The 16,940-nt window shown below is 39.0% G+C and overlaps 1 protein-coding gene across 1 annotated transcript in view; it reads left to right on the top strand.

The window, feature by feature from the left end:
• The window catches only part of TRIO (trio Rho guanine nucleotide exchange factor), a 245,667-nt gene that overhangs the window by 137,261 nt on the left and 91,466 nt on the right, over positions 1-16,940 (top strand). Inside the window, exons 16-23 of the mRNA XM_085052129.1 lie at positions 1,149-1,268; positions 2,662-2,853; positions 3,334-3,483; positions 4,920-5,034; positions 9,733-9,848; positions 13,104-13,226; positions 16,011-16,205; positions 16,317-16,432. Coding sequence (XP_084908255.1) covers positions 1,149-1,268; positions 2,662-2,853; positions 3,334-3,483; positions 4,920-5,034; positions 9,733-9,848; positions 13,104-13,226; positions 16,011-16,205; positions 16,317-16,432 — 1,127 coding nt within the window. The remainder of the gene's footprint in view (positions 1-1,148; positions 1,269-2,661; positions 2,854-3,333; positions 3,484-4,919; positions 5,035-9,732; positions 9,849-13,103; positions 13,227-16,010; positions 16,206-16,316; positions 16,433-16,940) is intronic.

Below are 16,940 nucleotides of genomic sequence, written 5' to 3'. Positions count from 1 at the left end.
CAGTTCAGAATTATCTTGATGTAGGGAGAACTGTGCTTTAAGAAGGATATGAGTTTTAATAGTGAAAAATACAGAGCATGATGTACTGGAAAGAATAATCAGCTGAATAAATAGAGGGGTAATTACTGGCTCAGCAGCAGTTCCATAGAAGAGTTGTACAAATGACAGTGAATAACCTGAATTATGTCCCGTTTTACTCAGTATTTGAAAAATTATGACTGAAGTCATGGTTATCAACTGGAGAGAGCTCATAAAAGAGCAGTGAGAAAAATAAGGCAAGTAACTTCACATGGGACAGATTGAAGAGACTGTGGTCAACAAGATAAAAGGAGTCTAAAGGAGGGAATCAGATAATGTTCCTGATGGAGAGAGGAGAGGGAAAAACAAAGCTGATGCTAAGAGGGAGAAAATGTCTTTTTTTTTTTTTTTTCCTGTCCCTGGTTGTGGGCAGGAGAAATGAAATCGGGTAAAATTAGAGCAAGAGAGATTTGAAAGACTTCGTATGATTAAAAAGTCTAGTGAAAGTATGAGATTGGAGTCTTGAGTAATGAACAAGGTAGAGGTCTTTTGGCAGGGTCTAAAAGCTGCATGTTCCTGCTGTTGATAAGGAATGTTAGGTGGCCTCCTGAGGCTTCTGCCCAGCCAGGGATTCTTCCAGTTTCACTGGATATGCCAAAGAAGGCACATTCTGAAAAAAGGAACTCTTTAAACAGTTAAAATGACACTCAGTGCTTGCATTTTTCTCAACATTAATATTCTAAATTATTTGCCTACTTTTTACTAAGCTGTATCTCTTCAATTTACATTACTGACCCTGGCTTTTAGGCAAATATTGCTTGTAACTTGTTCCAGCTTTTCAGGTGACAGAAATGGTACTCAGAAGCACAACCTTTTTCTGAGTATGAACTGAAACCACAAGCATGTAGTAGTTGGCTGCAAGATGTGAGCTGTTAGTTCAGTGAAATTTTAGTCAATGTCATTCACTGTGTTTACTCAGTATAAAATTCATTGTAGTATGTAATTACCAAATTATTTAGTTATCAGTTCCAGTACTAATGTGACCCTAAATGTTTTTGCCTCTACAGTGGTGCTTTTTTTGCTCATTGGCAGTGGAGTTGTGTATTTCATGGTCTTCTCTTTTGTTACAGGTTTTGGGCTGGATCCGAAACGGAGAGTCAATGTTAAATGCTGGGCTGATCACTGCTAGCTCTTTGCAGGAGGCAGAACAGTTACAGAGGGAGCATGAGCAGTTTCAACATGCAATAGAGGTAAAAGCACATTTTAGTGTCCACAGCCTTGTATTTACAGTTCTCTGTAAATAACACTCTTGGATTCATGCTACAATATTTTCAGTTTAGGAAAAGCTGTTGAACTCATGGCAAAGAGGTGAAAACACTTAGTGAGAAGGTGGTTTTTTTGGTCTTAATAATTTTGAAGCTGCAGTTCCAGGTGAACAGGTTCTCAGTGCCTTTTTGCATCTTTGTAAAGTTATAGCTGTTCTCAGCAATTTTGCTGCAAATAGTGTTTTCATTTGTTATTCATGTCCTAGAATATACTCTATAATGCTAAATGTAAAAAAGTTAAGACTAAATGGATCAGGAAGCATCAGTTTTGTATATTTTGAGGTCATCCTTTTATGTTTCCATTTTTATTTGAGAGTAGGTTTCACTCAAACTTGTCTGTGGTGGTGTGTCAATCCCCCTGCCATGACTTCAAACAAAACTTATCAGATTGGTTGTATTGCTGCAAAAAAAAAATAGGCAGAGTTGTTAAGATTGATTGGAATGTAGTATTATTCATTTACTTGCACTGTTGAGTAACTTAGTGATAATATTAGCAATGGTGTGATTGTTTAGGTAGTCTATTTTCAGAAGAACTCTGCCTTGCAGTAACTCTTTAATGTTCGTTTCCTTTTTGGTAGAATTTTATGCTTCCCTTCTCATGACTTTATTTTTGTAATTACAGTTTGCACTATATGCACCCTCATTTTGAGAGCTTTGGTAACTCTCAAGTATAAAACTCATGAGACCTCTAGGTGTTTGCCAGTTTAAGAATAAATGACTAGGAAACTTAAAATTCTGTGTTTCTTGGGTCTTTCTTTACTCAGGTATAATAATACTTGTATCTAACCCCTTAATATTTCATATTTCTTGATGTTAGGCAAGTATTTATCTGCACAGAGAAATACAGTTAAAAAACTGTACTGCTTACAGTCAATAGAGTTGTCTTTTTTTATTGGTCTGCATGCCTGCCTGCACCTTTCCTTGCGTACTGCTGATGTCCAAAAGACTGAAGTTAAAGCTGTAAAGATTGCCAAAATAAGATGCTCCCTTTTCATCTTCTTTTTCTCACTGTGAAGGGAAAGAAAACAAAACTGAAATTCATAATTACAGCAACATGTACTGCAGCATAGATATGTCACATGTGGCTTAAGCTAGACAGTTACTATTTGTAAAGAACTGCTATTTAGTGTTGATTTGGTGATAAATCTCTACAGGATTTATTTCTTTTGTATTTGCATAGAGAATTCACACAGTAACGAGTATCAGACAGTCATTTTTAGTTGGTGCATGTGTATAGAAGTGTCATTGACAAAATGAGGTCTTCATGGAAATGAACTGAAGTGCTCCACTGAACTCCTGACTTTTCACCTCTTGTCAGAAAACACATCAAAGTGCCCTGCAGGTTCAGCAGAAGGCAGAGGCAATGCTGCAGGCTAACCACTATGATATGGATATGATCCGGGAGTGTGCAGAGAAGGTTGCTTCCCATTGGCAGCAGCTGATGCTGAAGATGGAGGACCGTCTCAAGCTTGTGAATGCCTCTGTTGCCTTCTATAAAACTTCTGAACAGGTACAGAAATGCTACATGATCTGTGTCTGCCTTGGTTAATTCCTCAGTGTGGCAAAAACAGCATTACTTGAAAAAATGGTTGATGAGGTTTGGTTATGTTTACTCATTTGATGGCTAGTTCTGGTTTTTGTGTGGCAGTCAGAGAAAAATCAGCTTAATCTGGTTGTCCACAGACAAGACTGGGGGAAGACTGGCAAGGTTGCTTCCTCTGCAGTCATAACATAAGCCCATCCAAAACTGTGCATTCAAAGAGGCAGAGAAAGATGAACAACTTCAGGGATGGCCTCTGAGCAATTCCACATAAGCAGGCTAGTGCTTGTGAACCTACAGCCAAAGTTTGTTGCCTTCACTTAAGTCCCAATCAAAACATGTCACAAGTTAGGGGGTATATGTAAGGAGTAGATTGGTTTTCCTTTTTTTTTTTGAGGCTTGAATTTTGATTTTTTTGTCTTACTGAATTGGTCTCCTTTTTCTTGAAAGGTGTGCAGTGTGCTGGAAAGCCTGGAGCAAGAATATAAACGAGAAGAAGATTGGTGTGGGGGAGCAGACAAATTGGGTCCCAACTCTGAAACAGATCATGTTACTCCCATGATAAGCAAACACCTGGAACAGAAGGAAGCATTTCTAAAGGTAAGGTTGAGGATTTTTTGCGGTCTCCTGTGTCTTGGGAAGCATGCAGGCAAACAGCTCTTACAGCGCTGAAATGGCTGTGGAAAGCAGCAGTGCCCATTCCAAACTACAGGTATGTCCCCAGCTGCAAAGATGTGGGAAGTGGCGTGTTAACTGCTGCTGACAGTGATTAAGAGAATACTGCCAAGTGCATAAAATTGTAGCCAGTTTTATAAATACATATCCTGTTGAACTTCAGTAGATGTCAGATCTCCCAGTGTGACTGAAGAGGAACTGGAAGTCACTGCTTTGAGCAACTGTCACTCTAAAGAATGCTTAAAGGCTGCTGCTTTGGAAGAGAAGTGACAGTCACACAGTGCCATTGCTGCCTGTGCACCAGAGCAGCTCTCAGATGTGCTGGGACTGCGGTGGAGTATGGAAGGAGCAAATTGCTAGACAAGCATCTGGGAGTAGTTGGGTTTTGTGTAATAGTCTTCAGATAAATGAAAGGTTTCTGTTCCAACTAATGTCCTAGTGAAGAAGGTTATTGATCATACAGAATTATATGTGTAGTGTGTGCTTGCAGAGCAGAGTAACACTGTTATCAAAGGCATTTTCGAGCATCACCACGAAAAACTACTAAGAGTATCAAACTTCTTTGTTAAAAGCATTTTTGTTCTCATTACACAGATTACAACACTCAAAGACATATTAACAGAACTCAAAGTATGCTCCTAATAGATCCTTCTGCAGCTGGCATGAATTACTAATCTTTGTTTTAAGTATCAACCATTCTGCCTTTATCTAACCTTTTAAAGTAGCATTCCAAATTTAAAATTTGCATGTTAAAAAGAAGGCGGCCAGCCCATATGGAGTATTTCATGTATGTCAAGACGAAGAAGACAGTTGAGCTGAGTGCTTGCAAGATAGTGGGAAGGACTGAAAGCTCTCAAAGCCTTGCCTTAATATTTTAAGGGCAGATATTACTGTTTTAGCACTTTTGGTTTCACTTCAGCAGAGCGTTCACTTTTGTTTAAAGTACTAATGGATGTTTTGGAATATCTAGGTGAGTGCATAAGCATGTGCACAGTGTTTAGGTGGCACGTGGCACATGCACTAAACAAACTATTCTGTGAGCTCTGAGTCATGCTGAAAGCCTTAGACCAGGTATTTGCTTTTCAAGTGTTTCAGAAAAAAGAAATACAATTTTATGTGGGCTTGTTTGTCAGATTTTTTTTTTTTTTTGGTTTTTCCTGCCAGGTAAGGTTTTACTGCTATTTGGCGGAAAAACTATTTTAATAGTTGGGTTGGCTTACTTGTAGAAAGATGAAACATGCAATGCTTTCCAAAACAGAAGAGGGTGACAAATGTACAAAAGGGGGGTGAGGAAGATCTTTAATCTCTTCTGGATGTTTATTTGTGCATCTTCAAGTAAAGTTACGCCTCTGACTCTGTAGGCCTGCACGCTGGCTCGGAGGAATGCTGATGTCTTCCTGAAATACCTGCACAGGAACAGTGTCAACATGCCAGGGATGGTGACACACATCAAAGCACCTGAACAACAAGTCAAAAGTAAGGGGCTTCTTGTTCTCTTCCTTCTCACCAGAATGTGATCATCATGCACTGGGGTATGTGTGGTGATGGGGTAGTGAAGCCTGCCCAAGTGGAAAGAGTTCTGTCAGGCTTAGCAGGAAACAAATTGCTCACACACTTTGAAGGAGCTGACAGTCTTCGAAGTCTCTTATACTCAAATGAAGTTGCTTGGAATTCTTCTATCTGCTGCTTACACCTGATCTTCTTTCTATCTGAGACTCAAATGTGCTGCTTTTATTGAGACAATGAGTTAGTAAACTTCCTCATGATAATGTTTGGTCTGAAGCCAAATGAGAGCTGATCACTGTAGGCTTGTTCAGTGTGTTAGTGTCATACCTTCTCCAAGTTCCTTAGGAGTGCCAGAGTGAAAGGAGAGTATCCCTTGAACAATGCCCTTCAGATAGTTTGAATCAGTGCTGAGGAACTTCATGAAGTATAGGGTAACTTACATCGTGTTTAAACTAGATGTGTAGATAGGTAGTAGCTGAGGTGAAGCTGGAAAGAACTCCTACATGAGGCTTGGCTTTTGCTAAGATTAATGATACACTGTACAACTTCAAGGCGTAATATGCATTCTAGGAAATGGAGAGAGACCTGTTTTTGAGGGACAAAAATGCAAAAATTATTAGTGTATTCATAACTGATGGGTGTGGTAGCCAAACAGGGATCAGAGGGATTGACGAGTAAATATTGCATTTTACTAATTTAATTGCCAGTCCTATTCTGCTCTATACATTATGAAGCTGTGACTGATCACTGACCATGCTACAGTCTCCAAACCAGAGAAGTCTAATTTCTAATTAATTGCTGTTTGAACCTACCCAAAGGGGAGTTATGCATATGATGTAGCCAGACTCTAGAGGAACATGGCAATAAGTCCAGAGGAAAAGTTGCAGCAAGGAAAATTCTGAATGGGAGAACGTGTTACAGCAAGATGGAGTAGAGCAGGCAGCCCAGAGAGTTAGTAGGATCTGTACCCCTAAGAATTTTTAAAACTTAGTTGAACAAGCCCCTGAAAAAGTTTGAAGTTAGTCATGCTTTGAAGAGGAGATTGAAACAGATGGCCTCCAGAGGTCACTTCCGCTCTAATTTACTTGATGACTCTATTAGAAAAGAACATGTTCACTGCTTCTTTTTAACTACAAGGGGAAAACAGTTTGTGTTAAAATTTACCCAGTAAATTTACTGACAGTACTCAAGTCAAAGTCTGACACTACTCAAGCTGAAGATCTTCCTGTACTGAATTTTTTTATGTTGGAAAGAGAATAGGGTATTTACCATACTTTTCACTCTTAAAGAAATAATTGGATTGTGTCAGTTGAAACTTTGAGCATTTAGAGCTAAGACAAAGTGTTGTTTTTCCTCTGTCCCTGAGACATCAACATTTATAGAACTGTATAAGACAAAATCTCAAAACAAATGCCAGCAGTATCAATAACTGAAGCTGACATTTGTCACTTAGCTCTTCTCTCAGTAAGAGACAAAGAAAACAGAGTAGAAACAAGCAGGAACTTGTAACTACCACACTTACTGAGTGTTAGACAATTTTTTTTTAAATTCAGTTTTGAAATCTATATAGAAACAATCATTCTGAGAAAGCTACATGTGTTCTTATGAAGAAATAGTAGAAAGAGCTCTACTAATGTCCTTAAGAATAATAATTATATGTCAGAACCATACTGTTATGCATGTTTTGTGTGCGTTTAAAATTTGGATAAGTGATAGATGTTTAAAAGGTAAAAAAAAGCGGCAAAAATCCCCAAGTAAAAGAAAATAAGCAATCTGCTCTAACACTTTTCCCCCATAAACAGTGCATTTTATGCTTCTGAGAATTAAACATGAGTTAAGATAGAGCTAGTGAGGGCTGCTTCTCGGTAGGTCTTAATGGTGTGGTGGTCGCTGACCAAATGATTTAAAAGTTCACTCTATTCTTCCTGTTCAAATATGCATGTCAAGGAAAAAAAAATCTTTTCACCTCTTTTCTAAATAACAAAAAAAAAATAAATGTTTATTTAATTTTGGTGGAAGAGACATTATATATGTTCTAATAGAGTATTACACACTCATACTCAGATGTATGCTTGAAACTGGCAGACTGCAACCAGTATACAGTATATAAATTTAATGCTTTAAAAACTTGGGTAACCCTTGAGTTTCTGCAGAACTACTGAACATCCTTCAAAAACTTCATTCAGTGGCATACTTGATCCTTATTCCCGGCTGCAGATGTTGATATCTGGAAAAGCGATGTCTTAATCTAGGCAAATTCTAGCTAAGCACGTGCTTCATGGGGAACAGGAATTGCAGTGATACTGAGCTCTGAGAGGTGCCCTTCTGTCCCTGCATACCAGTGTAAATAATTTCTTTGATATGCAGTTAAGAGGACCCAAATACTGTCTCATTTAGGAAGGAGTTGTGGCCTAAAACTGTGCTGTGACAGGCGGATTGAGTTGGTGACAAATACTGTAAACTCAGAAATGAGAGCATCATCATCTTTGTTTCTGCTGCTCAGTCTGTGTGCATCTCTTACCTGTCTGTGTTGTGCAGGCAGCGACTGAACACAGTAACTTGTCTAATGGCGCTTGTAGTTTTAGATAGGTTGATAGAAGGGACCAGGATGCATAGAGACAGCTGAGAGCTCTTTGAGCCTGGAAAATAAGCTGAAAGTTTAGGGAACAATCCTAACAAATGTTGGAATCAAAGCAATTGACAACAGGGACTGTTGTTCAGGTGACATGAGATACAGAGATGCTTTTCCAAACCTAGTATCAAATATTGATGTTCTCTAACTTCCTTCGAGTAGTTTATAGAATATTTCTTCTCCGCTTTGTCAGTCCAAGAAATTAATGGCACTAACACTAACAGTGCCCAGCCAAATATCTCTCACTGCCTTGCCATCTGTATCATGTCCTGACAGAACAAATGCTGTTCCAATTTGCTAAATTCACCTCGCTTGCTCTTTGTCAGAACTACTTTGCTTGCGTCACTATCAAGATGTCTCTTTTTATATGGTGTGTCCAGTTGGGTGTGTTGCATTGTATAATGATTATTGTGTCCCACCCACTCCACCTCCTTGCATCCTGAAATCTGGCATATATTCTGAGCAAGTGTTTTGGAGGTGACATAAGGCAGAAATAAAACTGAGAAAGCAGGGGAGGCTCATAGCAGATCAGATCATAGCTTGGCTAAGGGACAGAGCAGCTGAGGCATATTTGAGGGGAGCCTGACCAGCAGAAAATAAAACCTTGGCCACAGTGACCAGATTCCAACCAAAAGCAAGTTCTGGGTGATCTCAGCACCCTGTGGCAAGTGAGGATACAGTGCTTCTAAGCAGGAGGATGTTGGCAGTGATGCAGACAGGTTTCATAATCCTCAGGGAGGCTGTCACAAGTGGCTGTGTTTGGTCCCAGATCACTGATGAGGTAGACAAAGATGCATTTCCCCTCAGGCTTCCTGTAATTTGAGCTTTTCTGTCAAGCTGTTTCTTGGAGTTGTTAGCTTTTGGGATATAAAGCATGGTGGACCTGCACAGTGGGAAAGCAGAATGGAGAGACCTTAAGACACCTAGCACCTGATAGCCTCCATTGGTAATTATGGATTGTGGAAAATAGCCAGCTCTGGGTACAAAGTAGAAAAGGAAGTAAAGTGTTGATGTAAAGAATGAGCCCTTTCTGTAGTCTCTTCTGCTTCTGATGGAGCTCCCTTTCAGCTCCATACAATTCCAGCAGAATCACCTGGTGGAGACATTGGGTGTCCCCATTCCCCTGTGTTCAGTTTGCCCTCTGGGTTTGCAGTAGCTACAAAGTCAAGCAGGGCTGCTGCTCTGGAAGCCGCAGTGGGTAAAGTGAGCTTCACAGGAAACTACTAGAATTTCTTTGATGGAAAAACCATAAAAATTAAAGAATCAGGGTTCAGATAGTATTCTGCATATTGTAAGCACAAGGTCTTTGCTAGGAAGAATTTGAAATGTTGGATGTGTGGAATTTGGATGTGAATTTTCAATGCCAGACAGCTCCTGATACTCAAGAAAAACTAACTGTGGAGTTAATTATTTGATTACCTGGAAATTCACTCAAGGTTCAGTGAAAATTCATATTTAACAAGTCAGCTTATTCAATTATACTCTGTTGGATTTGATTTTTTTTTTTTTTAATTGAGAATTACAAACTTAGTAATTGTCTATTTTTATTACTTGGGTTTCTGTACATATAATGTCTGTTTATGCTGCATTTATCTTTTGGTGACCTAAGGTTGTATGTTTGTTCATATGTATTAAATCATTAAAATAGGAGACTGATACTAAAATCTCCTGGTTTTTTATTGAAATGAGTATGAGATGTTAAGCATGCTGTTATTACCTGTGCATGCTCATTCTTTCTGAGGAAACCCCCTCAAAAACTATCAGGATACATTTTCAGTCCTTCTATAAGCAGTGGCAAGCCTCTCATCAAAAATATTTGAGAGAAAAAAAGGTGTCAGTAATAACTTTTAATTGCATCTTTAGTTTCTTTAACCAGCATTTCTGTAAGTAATGAGAAAGGAACACTTTGTGTTTCATGGATCAGGAAAAAGCAAAGCAAAGAGTAACAGGAAGGGTAAGTGTATAGTAAATTCACACCTGATTTTCCTGTGATATTTTAAATTTGGTAGTCATAACCTCTGTTTTCATTTCTTCAGATATCTTGAATGAACTCTTCCAGAGGGAGAACCGTGTGCTGCATTATTGGACCATGCGTAAAAGACGTCTTGATCAATGCCAGCAGTATGTGGTGTTTGAAAGAAGTGCCAAGCAGGTGAGGGTTTTATATAAAAATCCTCTTTGGTGTGATTGAAGGTTGACATACACTGTCTTCTCACAGTAACAAATTTGTTATTGACTTCAATATTTCAAATGGCTGAAAGATCAGAAGGATCAAAGTAGAAAGTTGAATTATTTGCCTTCGCTTTAATACAGAACAGCTAAACTTGTTGAGGCAGGGATTCTATAAGTGTTGTAACTTAAAGGTGATGTTTTGCTTCTACCAGCTTCATCTGGTACTGGCAAATCTAATTTCTGCAAGCTTGTGTTTGACAAATTGTTATGCTTGTTAACTTTTACACACACACCTAATTTGTCTGGGGAAATTACAGGCAGCAGCATTTTTCTCAGATGTTAGAGGAAAAATATCTAATTAAGTTGATTGGCAGTTCTAGAAATCTGACAAGTTGGATAACTTATTAAACAATAATAACTGAATTACTTTGGTTTTTCAATTCTTCGTGTATTTGATTTCATGGTTTCCTGCATGGTAGATCCCCTTCTTGGTATTTTGTTGAGTTTATCAGTCTGGAAAGAACTATTAAGTAACTACCACACACACAAAAAAAATCTCTTTCACTAATCAAAACACATTCCTTAAAAATAATTAGGGGGTTCAAGGCCGAATTGGTAAATAGGATGATCTGCAATGGTTTTTACTCTTTTTTTTTCAAACTGGTTATAAGACAAAGAAAGGAAGCTATCTCTGTTCCTGTTCTGCAGAAAAGGAGACAACGCCCATAGCGTAAAATATAGTCAGGTCTACTTTAAAGGACTCAAATAACTAATTTTTTATTTCTTTCTGACAGCTAATTTAGATAAAGGTGTAAATACTATTGGTCTGGTTTGCGCTCTTGAAAGAATTCCCAAGTCTGCCTTTCATGCTTTCACAAAGAAATTCATGCAAGATGAATCTTGGAGTGAATTTGAAGATTGATACCTCTTTAAAACAACACCAACACCCCTTCCTGGCCCCTCCCCCTACCCCACTTTTGAATAACCTTAACTTAAACCTCTGACAAGCACATGATCTACTTGTTTTTGTATAGAGATTAGTAGCTAACAGCCAAACACTGGAGATAAAGATCTGTCAGCATTTCCATTGTAAATCCCATTTTTCAGCAATTACCAGTTCAGTCATCAAAAAGCAAAGTGAACCAAACCATATATGGGACTCTTACACTGATTAGCCAGAAACATGGAAATGTTGTTTTCTTTTTGGAATTTAGAAGAACCTGTTCTTTGTGCTTTCAGAAGTTGATGCCCTTGTGATGGGAAAGATACCATACTAGTTCGCAAGGACAATGGTAGATTCTCAAATCCTTGCAGAATTAGGGGCTTACCTGATCCCTAAACTGATTTCTCCAGTTCTCATAGCAATACCTCACATGAAATGAGAGCTGATCTAAACTGAAACTGTAGGAATTAACATCAAATTGAACTTTGTCATACTGTGCCTCTAGAGAGCTGCCAGCAAGTTATGAAAGGATGACATTTCATTCTCATGGCAGGGGAGATTGGAACTACATGATCTTTAAGGTCTCTTCTAAACCAAACCATTTTGTGATGTGGGGAGGAGAAGTTTTTTGTTTATCATTCATTCCAGCATTGTGTAGTAAACCCACTAAAAAAAGGCAGAGATTAAAAAGTTAAAAGTGAGAATTATAGGTTGTCTTTAGTAATATCAGTGGTAGCCATGCTGCCTGTCCATATCAGTCTTCACTTGGAAAGATTGACATTAAAATGACAAAGGGTGTCATAGAGGTGATTGGTTGAAATGTTGCTTTTTTGACAGAAGTCCAAGAGTTGTTGGTTTGTTTCGATCAGCAACTTCTTAAAAGTATAGGCCCATCTCCATCAGGCTTGCATCTGCTTGTATGTGACTAAGAAAATGGTCCCCTGGCATTGCATTCAGTGTTGAATTTTGAAGGCTTTCTACTCACTTGAGTTTTTGCACCAAGAAGGAAAAGCATTCTAAGTGGACGTAAGGGAGTCAAAGTTGTTTCATCACAGCATTGATGAGCTTTAGTCATTGGTGGAATTATAATACAGACAGTGCCTTTTCTAAATCAATGTAAGGTTGTGCATTTGAAACAAACCTATCTACTGTCCACCAAGATAAAATTTTTCATGTTCTTGATAATGTGGACAGGTAACTCTCATAATTTCAGTTTATCCTTTTAAGGGAAGAGTAAGGACCCCCTAGCAATCTACTACTTTTTCTCGTGGGGTATTAAATTTTTGTCTAGTGCTCTGTGCATTTACTGAAAATATAGAAGGCACACATTTATGTATAAGGTGGTTGTAAGCAAGCTGTATAAAACTCTTTGAACATCTGCTATTGGCTTTGTCAGAAACGAGAAGTTTCTAAGCTCCCATCCCTCTGCATGCTGCTGTAGGAAGCCTGTATTTAGAGCTGCAGAACAGTCGTCATTTAGTTTTTTACTGTTATGCAGCAGTTGGAAACAACTCTTGCTTTTTCCAGGAGCCAGAGATTCCTCACGACCACTGAGTTATGCTTAAAAGGGCAGCAGGTAATGTGGGTAAAGCATAGATAGTAACATGGATCAGCATTTTTCATAATAGTGAGCAAATAAAGTGTCAGGATGTGGAAGGGAAACAATTTTAGTTTGCAGTTCTTAGTTCTTGGGTTTTTTCTAGTTATATATACATTAATGGGTTTAGCTGAGACATCTCACCATTCCTTCTCTGCTGCAGGTTTCATTTCTAGGAGCAAAGACCACACCTTGTGAGGCTGGAGTACATGTCAGCAGAAGAGTGAAGTGATAGTTAAATCTTACATGCTTCGAAAGTTTAGCCTACACATTTGGCAATCTTATGTACATTTTTACAAGTTGGAAAATGTATATTTCTGAGTATAACTGTCTCATGTGGCACTGAAAAAGTGACGTTTTTCTTTTTCCTCAGCTGGGGAGTACACTATCAAAACTGAACAGAATTAGTTAGAACCTTTCAATAGGGGACTGCTATAATCCTGTAGTAGTGGACTTCCTGAAGTGTTTGGATTCATATGTAATTTTCAGTTCTTTAAGCATTGCTTCATGAACTAAGTGAATTATTTCAGAGTTATGAACTATTTGATATTTTAGAGGTATTACATGATTACATGTGACACAGAGTAAAATTCACCTGTGGTCAAACTGTGTGTGCAGTATTGATTACAGATGGTTTCTATTGGCAAAAATATGTTGCCTTTTCTCTTACTTTCCTTCATTATTGCTTTATTTAGGCTCTGGAATGGATTCATGACAACGGAGAGTTTTATTTATCTACACATACTTCCACTGGTTCCAGTATCCAGCACACTCAAGAGTTGTTGAAAGAACATGAGGAATTTCAGATCACAGCAAAGGTAAAATAAATAAATAAAATTATCACAAAATCACAGGATACTTAAAATTGGAAGGAACCTCTGGAGATCAGTTAGTCCAATCCCTCTGCCAAGGCAGGGTCCCCAAGAACAGGTTACACAGGACTGTGTCCAAGTGGGTTTTGAATGTCTCCAGAGGGGGAGACTCCATGAAATCCTTGGGCAACCTGTTCCTGTGCTCTACCTCCCTCCGTGTAAAGAAGTTCTTCCTCATCTTGAGATGGAGCTTCTTGTGTTTTAGTTCATGGCTGTTAGTCCGTGTCCTGTCACTGGGCATCACTGAAGAGTCTGGCACCACCCTCCTGACAGCTGTCTTTGTGATATTTTATATTTTGGTGAGATCCCCTCAAGTCTTCTCTTCTCCAGACTAAACTGGCTTAGCTCCCACAGTCTCTCCCCATTAGAGAGATCCTCCAGACCCCAACTCATCTTTGTGTCCCTCTACTGGGCCCTCTCCATTAGCTGCTTGTCTTTCCTGAACTGTGGAGACCAGAATTGAACACAGTACTCCAGTTGTGGCCTCATTAGGGTCAAGTCCCTACTTGGTCATGATCACCTCCCTCAGCCTGCTGGCCACATTCTTCCTGAGGCACCCCAGGATATGTTGGCCCTCCTGGCCCCAAGGGCACTGCTGGCTCATGGTGAGCTTGTCATCCACCAAGACTCGCAGCTCCTTCTTTACCGAGATGTTACCTAGTAGATCAGCCCCAGCCTGTGCTGCTACTTGGGGTTATTCCCTGCAAGGTGCAGGACTCTGCGCTTGCCCGTGTTGAACTTCATTGGATTTCTCTCTGCTGAGCTCCCCAGCCTATCAAGGTTCCACTGAGTGACAGCACAACCAGTCCCCCCCAGTTCCATATCATCAGCAAACTTGCTGAGGATGTGTTCTATTCCTTCATCCAGGTTGTCAGTAAACAAGTTGAATACCAGTTGAATTATGTAAGATTTGAAACAAAATAAAACAACTGAATTCTTACTGCCCATCAAAAAACCCCCAAGGATATGTCCGTCAAGATCTGTTTACTTGCAGTGGCATTCTCGCTGTATTTCTGCTGAGAGTAGAATAAACCAGAAGATAACCAGCAGATAATCATTGTTACTGGAGCTCCATGAGCCCCATGTGCTGTTGATTTCTCATGACAGAATTATAGGGAGGCAGCTTAAAAATGTTTTCAATACCTACAAACCTTGCAGGCCCTTTGATTTCCACTTTCATATCTTCATGATTGTGTATTACTGAATGTTTATTTAGGATGTAAAATACAACAAGCTGCATTATTGTTATTCAGCCTATTATTATTAATTAGGAGATAGCAGAAAAATTAAAACTTTATTTGTCATGTAACTCATTTTATTGAAGTATTCTGTGATTCTGGTGTAAACCTTTTTCAGTCAGCTCTGGAAGCCTTTACAGAGATGCAGATGCCACTTGTGAGGCTTACCAGTTTTCACATGTGAAAGACAGACAACCAGTGCATGACCAAAGTACCTGAGTTTGTGGCCTTGTCTGTCTCCATGTTTTGTTTTGCCACCTGTTCACTCTGTCACCTGTTTCTACCTCTTGGCTCTCCAACCTTCATAGAAAAATAATAGAGCCCAGGAAAGTACGCAAGTGTTCGTTTGTCTGAAGGATCACCCCAGAAGAGACTTGGAGATGGAATTGGTCAGGGGACATGTGGGAAGGGAGAGAAGAGAATCCAGAAGGAGCAGAGATTACTTTTGATGTTCAAACCTGGATTTTCTTCTGTCTGAGCTTGTCTCCAGACTTTGATTTGCTGGATCCCTTCCAGTATGCAGAGCACCACTGTTCCTCCTTGTTTCCTCTGTCAGCCTGCAGATGACTTTGGTGCCCCTTTTGAAAGGATGTTGTTTGTATCACTCCCTTGGCATTTTGCTACTTGTTGGGAGGATGTGTTAGCTCTTACAAGTTCCACACTGAAAAGAAATACTTGGAAGAGGGACCACTAGGGAAGAAAAAGAATTTAAAAAAAGAGGACAAACTTGATTTTTTCAATCAATGTAAGAGTCAAGTTTTTATTGACTATTTTGCTTAACTCCCTGCTGATAAGGGCCATGACAGCACACTTGACTCATGACAGAGAGAGAGGTGGCTTTATAAGCTCATCCATTGTGGATAATTTATGATTTACACGAAAGAAAGTGCATAGTTTTAGTTAGCTTGTCATTTGGGAAAAGCACTCACAGATATGGTGGTAACTACTTGTTCTCTTAGTTTCTTTCAAACAACCAACAAAGCATAATATAGAAAAAATTTAAAGAATGTAGTCTTAATCCATTAAAGAGTAAAGTATATAACAGGACTTACTTCCATCTCAGCATTTCAGTAGTGTCTAAAAGGGGTAGATTCTTGAGACTGTGGGCTAGGTCCAATACCAGTGTTTCAGTGGTAATGAACAAAGTACCCTCTTTGGCATCAAAATGCCTTTGTACTGATGCAAGGATACCCATGCTGAAAAGCTTGTCTAGCAGAATTTAATCTCTGGGTTAGATATGAAGCACATTTTTCAAAGAAAAATAAACAATCTGTTTCTAGTCATGTAGTAATGAGACCCAAGGAAGCCTACATTAATCTTGTGCTATTTTTATTAAGTAAAAGGTATCTGTTTAACGGAGTTCTGGGAAGAGAGAGGAGGAAGGTAGCTCTTTCAATTACTTCTCTAATTGCACTTAGTAGCAGTTAAGCAAAATGACCCCCTGCATGACAGGTAGAGCTTGTAACTGTTCAATATTTTCCTGTTTTCATAGCAAACCAAAGAGAGGGTGAAGTTGTTGATACAGCTGGCTGATGGCTTTTGTGAAAAAGGGCATGCTCATGCAACAGAGATTAAAAAATGTGTCACAGCAGTGGATAAGAGGTACAGAGACTTTTCCCTGCGCATGGAGAAATACAGGACCTCTTTAGAGAAAGCTCTGGGTATTTCCTCTGATTCCAATAAATCGGTAAGAGAAATATGAGTGTGATGACAGGCAAACAAGCTTTACTTGCATTTGATTTACCTGCTGTTTTCTCCTGTCTCCTTCCTTAATCAATTCTTCCTTTCTTTAATAAAGAGCAAAAGCTTACAGCTGGATATAATCCCAGCCAGTGTCCCTGGGTCAGAGGTGAAACTGCGCGATGCTGCCCATGAGCTTAATGAAGAAAAACGAAAGTCTGCCCGCAGGAAAGAGTAATACATTTATTTATTTTTCATCAATGAGACTGCATAAATCAATCGTGATAATGAAACAACTGTCATGGCAGCTTAGAAATCGTATAAATGGTAAAAAGAGAGTGATAGCACTCAGTATCTCCTGTTGCCATTTATTCACTTGCTTGTTCTCACAGATAATTCTAGCATGACAGAATTTTAAACTTTTAAAACTGTTAGACTTCTTTTAAAATGCTTTTTTCTTTTTACGAAATAATGCGAAATGAATGTGTAAGGGGAGGAAGGAAGACAAAAATTAAATGACTGTAGCAGTGAAAAGTGTTAGAGAAAAAGTTCCATCTCCTTCCCCATTTCTTTTTGTGCTGGTTAGTAATGGAGGAATGTTACCTCTTAGGTTTCCTTCATCTGTTGTCTCTCTTCACATTTCAGTTCTCAGATTTTTCTTGCTGCAGTGGAAAAGCAAAAGCTGATGAGGAGAAAGATGTATTCTGGTTGTTATGCTTTCATAGTGATCTAACAGACTGAG

This window comes from Lichenostomus cassidix, chromosome 2 (genome assembly GCF_008360975.1).
Source record: "Lichenostomus cassidix isolate B80296 chromosome 2, HeHo_3.0, whole genome shotgun sequence".
Taxonomy (NCBI): Eukaryota; Metazoa; Chordata; class Aves; order Passeriformes; family Meliphagidae; genus Lichenostomus; species Lichenostomus cassidix.
This window is presented reverse-complemented; position numbering and strand designations above follow the sequence as displayed.